This window comes from Egretta garzetta, unplaced genomic scaffold (assembly GCF_000687185.1).
Source record: "Egretta garzetta isolate BGI_Z169 unplaced genomic scaffold, ASM68718v1 scaffold321, whole genome shotgun sequence".
Lineage (NCBI taxonomy): Eukaryota > Metazoa > Chordata > Aves > Pelecaniformes > Ardeidae > Egretta > Egretta garzetta.
This window is the reverse complement of record NW_009258756.1, coordinates 2,141,006-2,147,120: the sequence shown is the minus strand read 5'-3', so window position 1 is coordinate 2,147,120 and position 6,115 is coordinate 2,141,006. Positions and strand designations below refer to the sequence as shown.

Genomic DNA, 6,115 nt, shown 5'->3' with positions numbered 1-6,115 from the left:
GCCCCAAGGCGTTCTGCTGCAGGTCCTGCGAGAGCGCTGTGTTTAAAGGCTATGCTCAGAACTGTGAGCCAAACCCCGTGCAAAGCTGCTTATTCATGGCTTTTAATGACGCAACAAGGGGGGTTTTAGCTTTGTTTCTTAAATAGAGAGCATAAAGATAGGCCAGTTCTAATTGCTCCAGTGATCGCTCCGTCCTTTGTGCTACCCCGTAAATTCTGCTGCGGTTGTAAGCACCGTTTCACAGTTTTGGAACTACAGAATTGAACTTGAGCAAACCCTGCCATACAGGTGCACAGACTGAAAATTTGACATAGTAGCAACAACAATCTCGCAAAAAAACCAGGATGTCTTAAGATCTGCAAAGTGTAGTGAATGGCTACGCTGACAAATGGAAGACCAAACAAGAGGTGAAGACTGGAGAGTTGCTATATTCACAAACTGTTGTTCAGTGCAGCTGAAGCTTGGCTGCAAATCTTTTTCCTTGTAAATCCTTCCCTTTAACCAATTACAATTCCATAGAGTAATTTCCTGTGTGAAGTTTAAGACTTAAACAACTGTCCAAGTTAATTAACCCTGAGGCACGATGATTTTATGCATAAACATTTCTGGGAATGTTCCTGATTCCAGACTTGTGTAACATTTTAAATAAAAATGCCAACTGTCTGTTACGTTATGAGCACAGGGTTGGGGGTTTTTTTTGACAAACATAACATTCTACTTTTTAGTCTGAAAAGTATGTATGTGTTGGATCTGACTTGGAGGAGTAGCACTAATTTTAGGATAGTCTGGGCTTGCAAATAAAAAGTATAGGTAGCCCCTAAAGACTGAGAGAAATTTCACTACTCTCTATTTTTGATTATGGTGGTGTTGGTAACTGAGTATTTGTATGGATGACAAAGTTTTCTTTTCCTTCTTGAGCTTCAGAAGGAAAGATTCTGATTTCCTCTGTGTTCAAAAAAACCGTAGCTTTTTCAGGAACGTTCACAATTTCATCCAAAAGTGTTTTCTTAAATAAGATAACAGTCCTTCATTTTTGTGGATTGTGTTGCCTTTTCTGTGTACCCTGCTACTTTTCAACTGTCATGTTAGTAGATTTTTAGTGAGAAAGGATTTGTATACATGTATAAGTATATGTATTGAAAATTTTTTTTGTATATAGATGTGTATTTCTAGCAAGCACACTTAAGGCAGATTTCTAAAATAATTTCTTCTAAAACATTTTCATTTTTTAGCTGGTCTTTGAATCCAAAGATAAGAATTGACATCTATGTATAATCTTAATTTTCTTATTTAATGCAGGTTCCTGCTATTCAGCAGAAAAGAACTGTAGCATTTCTAAACCAGTTTGTGGTTCACACAGTGCAGTTTCTCAACCGCTTTTCTACTGTTTGTGAAGAGGTATGTTATTATTTTCCTAGCTGTTGATTTTTACAATGAAAAAATCTTAGAAATAAGACCCATTCACTTCAATATTTTTGATGAATTAATACTGGTAGCTTAAACTAAAAAATTTAGTCTGCTTTCTGTTCAAGATTTCTCTTGAGTAAGTGCTTAAGTTCTACATGAACTGTTGATTATACCACTCTTAATCCTGCTTCCTTAAACTTTCGAATTTAGCACAGTCTTTGAACTTTTGATGCATGGAATTTGTTCTGGGCAGCTCTATCTGTGGATATTGTCTTATTTTGGAAGTAGGATGCTGTATTCCTGTGGTGCCAAATGCATTTTGACAGTCAGTGTCCCCCTCATCCATGTCCTAGGATGTTGCATCAAAACTTGCTTTCAGATTTTACCACTGTTAATTTAAAAGGGTGATACACTAAGCTCTGAATGTAAATAATTTTGGTACGGAAGACCCGACATTTTTTGGCAAGTGATTAGTATGGAACCTGAAGCAGTTAATTTTACTATCTTGTGAAAACCAGGAAAATATGAATGTTTAGTGTCACCAAGTTTTTACGGTGACTTTAGTATGAATGGAAATATACCAGACTGACACTACAAGAATTGTCCACTGAACAGGATGAGAGTGCTTCCTCACTTGTAGAAAGGGTGTTTTCTAATGTGGCTTTGCGCTTAACCTTTTTGTCATTAGTGGTTTTTTTGTAACTGTTCGCTAGTTTATTCAACAAAGACTGCTATATAGCCCTAGCCAGCAGGGCTAGGGCATCAGTCAAATCCAATTAGACTAAACCATGTAATCTGAGAAATTCTGTTATTTGTTAGTGAAGTTCAGAGCCAGACCCATGACAAGTATAAAATTTGGCTACCACATCAGCATATGGAGCTTCAGAGAAAAAAAAAAAGTAATTTTTTTTCTAGAGTTTTAAACTCATTGTAACTTGATACATGGGACAGTGTGACTGCCTGGTGATGCTGTTGTCAGTTGTCCAAAACTCAGTTGTCACGTGATCTCGATATTACTTCTTACAGAGGCACTATGGAAATCAGAACACATATGTTTAAAGCCATCTTGAGCACGCAGCAACGCTGTGAAGTCTAGCTAATTAAACAATTATTAGTTAACCTAGACATGTTGTTACCCAAGAGACTTTATAAATTCCTTGAAAAGTTTTTTGAATTTATGAAGTACAGGACTGGTTTTAATGTGACAGGTCCCAGTCTAACTCAACAGAAGCCAAGAAATTCAAAATTAAGGCTGACACCGTCCTTAACTCTAAATTCCTTGGCTCTTGTCTAGTCAAATTGACCTGTAAAGTTATATAACTGTCTTGCACATCTTTCATCCCCTTTCCCCAGCTACATGTAGGGCACATCATTCCTTTCAGTAGGAACTAGCTCCTCTTCATGAACAAAGAGCCATCTGTAAACAAGTCAGTGCACTATCCAAAAAGACTAACTCCTGTCAGTCTCTTTTTACTTTTTCTAGCATATTGGCAGAACTGCCATTTTCTTAGGGTGTTAAAGTTCTGCTTCAGAGCCAGGCAGAATCTTGCCAACGTGCCAGAAAGCTGTCAGAGTGGTACATATCTGCCAGCCAGCGTGCTAGCCAACTTCACTTGGACAGGTCTGGTGGAGTATGGTAGTGATTATTTAAAAGAGTGACAGTTCCTACAGAGTACTTTAGAAAAACTTAAGTTGTATTTTTTAAAAAAAAAAAAAAAGTGTCAAAATCTGATAGAGGTGCACCTGGAGCACATAAAGCTTCTGGTTAGTTCTGGTTCACTGTGCGCTTTGACTATGACTTTCAGTCACCTGCTGTATTCTTTGTCAGATTTTTCTACTTTGTATTTGCTCAGTTACATCCACACATACCACATCTTTTCATCTTCCACATTTGGAAAATGCTTTGAATAAAGATGTTTTGATAACTGTAAGAGTACAATATGTCTACCATTATTCTCCAGTTGCTCAGAGTAATACCCTATTTACTTTGGCTTTCTTTTCTACATAGTCTGTCTTCATTTCCGTCAGTCATTATTTGGGAAAACTAACTGCCTAGTGAAACAATTTAAAATTTTAACCACTGTAGCTACTGTACTAGAAAAGGATGTCACTGCTTCATTTATTTCATAATGTTACCATCTCATTTACACTCTGCCCTGCCTTCAGCAGGTAGAAGACGAAAGTGATTTTGTTTAGCTAGATGTGAACTGTTTTATATGTACAAGTGGCCTAGGGGAATGTTTTCACACGCTAATTGTTTTCTGTTTTAGAAATTGTCAGCGCTCTCTCTTCGTATCCAACAAATTGAAACAACACTCAATATTTTGGATGCAAAGGTTTGTATGTGTACAGACTTCGTCCTCTAACAGTGACACCCTCCTAGGTTAAATAAACTAGCTTCCTTTTCGTAGTCTGAATTGAGCAAATAAGTTTTCATAATGGTTGGAAGGAGCCAATACAAAATGCTCACATGGCAAATTCTCTTTGCATGCCTTGCCACTTACATTGTGTAACACTTGAACATGTAGTTGATACGGAAGAAAGGAACCAACAGCACATAGTGGAAATGTTGGTTTTGTCTCTGTTAAGCATATTGAACAGAAAGGAGCACTTTGATCTTAAAAGGGCAACTGAACTACGTGGCAGCTTACTTGTGTTGATTTTATCGCAATGTTTGGTTGTAAGAAAATGGAGGGAAGTTTTCCAATATTAAAATATGCAACTTGTGTTGCAGGGTTGCAGTGCGAAATTGCATTTGCCATGCAAACTCTAATAAGAAATTTTTACCCCTCTTGTAAAGCAAAAATATCTTTGTAAGTGTTAGCAGACTGTAAGGATTTCAACTGGTATAAGTAACTAGATAGATGCCTTGTAAACCATTTGATATTGAAATGTGACCTGAATTGGATCTAAGCTAACACAAATGTGTCGGGTGTATCTTCTTAGCTAGAATGAGAACAGGAGATAACTTACTGTCATGTATTGCTAAAAGAAAAAAAAAAAAAAAACAATGCCCAAACCAAAAAACCACCCCCTGCAAAGTTATAACCAATCCTTCTTTCAATAACGGTGGAAGCAATTTCAGTTGGCTTTTCTGGGAGCTGGGGTAGGGTATTTTGAAACTGTTCATTAAGATCTTCGTAAAAAAACACTGTAGTAGTACAAACAGTGCTTACTAACTCGTATTTCAAAATATTTAGAAATTATCAGTATTGATAATTTTTGCAGAATTCTTCATAATCAAGTTAAATAGAATTTCCTTCAAATGAATACGCGGCATATTTAATATCCACTCTCAGCGTTTCCTGAAAAGAGAGTGAAAGGTGTAGAAAATTGCAAAGTCTGTAACCAGTCACCCATCTGTTAGGTAAGAGAGCTGTTCTTGTCATGATTTCTTTCACTGTAGAGGAAGTAGCCGAGAAGATGGCACAGCTCTTGTGTGGTTGGTAAGCGCAGTAGCAAAATGCTGGGAAGGTGTTGAAGCCTTTCCTGCACTGCAACCCGGTGTTAACAGTAAAAGCTCCAATGGAGCCTTTTGGGTTTTTTGTTGTAGAAGAATATAAAAATCTTTTTTTTTTTTTTTTCCCCCCAATCAAAATACCAAAACTAGTGATAAAAAGTTACGATTTTACTAATGTGAAACCTACCTGGGGAATATGTGGTAAGCAGCATACTGCAGATTTTATTGTACACATAGGCTTATGATATGCTCATTGCTTATGTGATGATGTTTTGTACATTCAGTTATCCTCTATTCCTGGCCTAGAAGATGTCAAATTTGAAGCATCCAGTGCAAATATGAATAGTGTCACAAATGGTCCTGTGGCACAAGCTACTGCGGGTCAACAGACAGCTGTGTCACCTCAGTCTGGAGTAAGTAATGAAGTGTAACTTATACATTGAAGGAATATACCTCTCCATGTCAAGCTTCTAGTCTCATTTGAAGTAGATAGAAGCAGCAAGTCTACTGGAAGAGAGCAATCGACCGTAAAGATCTAAAACTACGTTTTTCATTAATGAAACTGATTTAACGAGTGACTTAAAACAAAAAAGGGTATACCCTTTCTTGAATACATCGCTTAAATAATTAGAACTAACTCAAAACTCCTTCCTCTGCTTCAGTCACACTAAAATATGAATGTGAATTACATCAGGGGACTGGGAAGGTCATGAGTGAAAATAACAGTTCGAATCACATAATTCCAGCTCTTTTCTCCTTCCTTTAGAATGTGAGCTTTCAGCTCAGACTGGACTTCCTAGCATACTGTATTTTAAAGAGGTTATTAGAGTGAATGTTTTCTACATATTGTCATCTATGTACAGAAAATGCCAGCTTATTATAAGTGAACAACATTAAGATCCTGTCCCTGCAATTAATTTTTTGTTGGGTTGTGGGGGGAGGGGCTTAACCCAAACTTAAATCCTGTGATCACCACTTCACTAAGTGAGGCTTTCTGGCTCATTTGTAGATGGATTTCTTTCCTCAGTTTCCTATTATAGTTTCTTTTCTTGGAATCCCCAATTCCAATCTCTGCTCGTTCTCTTATTTGGTGGAAGTTGCTGTGGAACAGCAATAGCTGGAGTACTCGGCTGCCTTTTCCTGCCTGTTAAAGATTGTAACTCTAATTTGCAGCCAACAACATAGGAGACAGAATGGATAGTTAGCGTTGAGTGTTTCAGTCATGTTAGAAGATGACTCCCAGTTAGT

General features: G+C 37.3%; 1 protein-coding gene across 1 annotated transcript in view; it reads left to right on the top strand.

The window, feature by feature from the left end:
* The window catches only part of WASHC3 (WASH complex subunit 3), a 17,679-nt gene that overhangs the window by 766 nt on the left and 10,798 nt on the right, over window positions 1–6,115 (top strand). Inside the window, exons 2-4 of the mRNA XM_009649263.2 lie at window positions 1,300–1,398; window positions 3,678–3,743; window positions 5,152–5,280. Coding sequence (XP_009647558.1) covers window positions 1,300–1,398; window positions 3,678–3,743; window positions 5,152–5,280 — 294 coding nt within the window. The remainder of the gene's footprint in view (window positions 1–1,299; window positions 1,399–3,677; window positions 3,744–5,151; window positions 5,281–6,115) is intronic.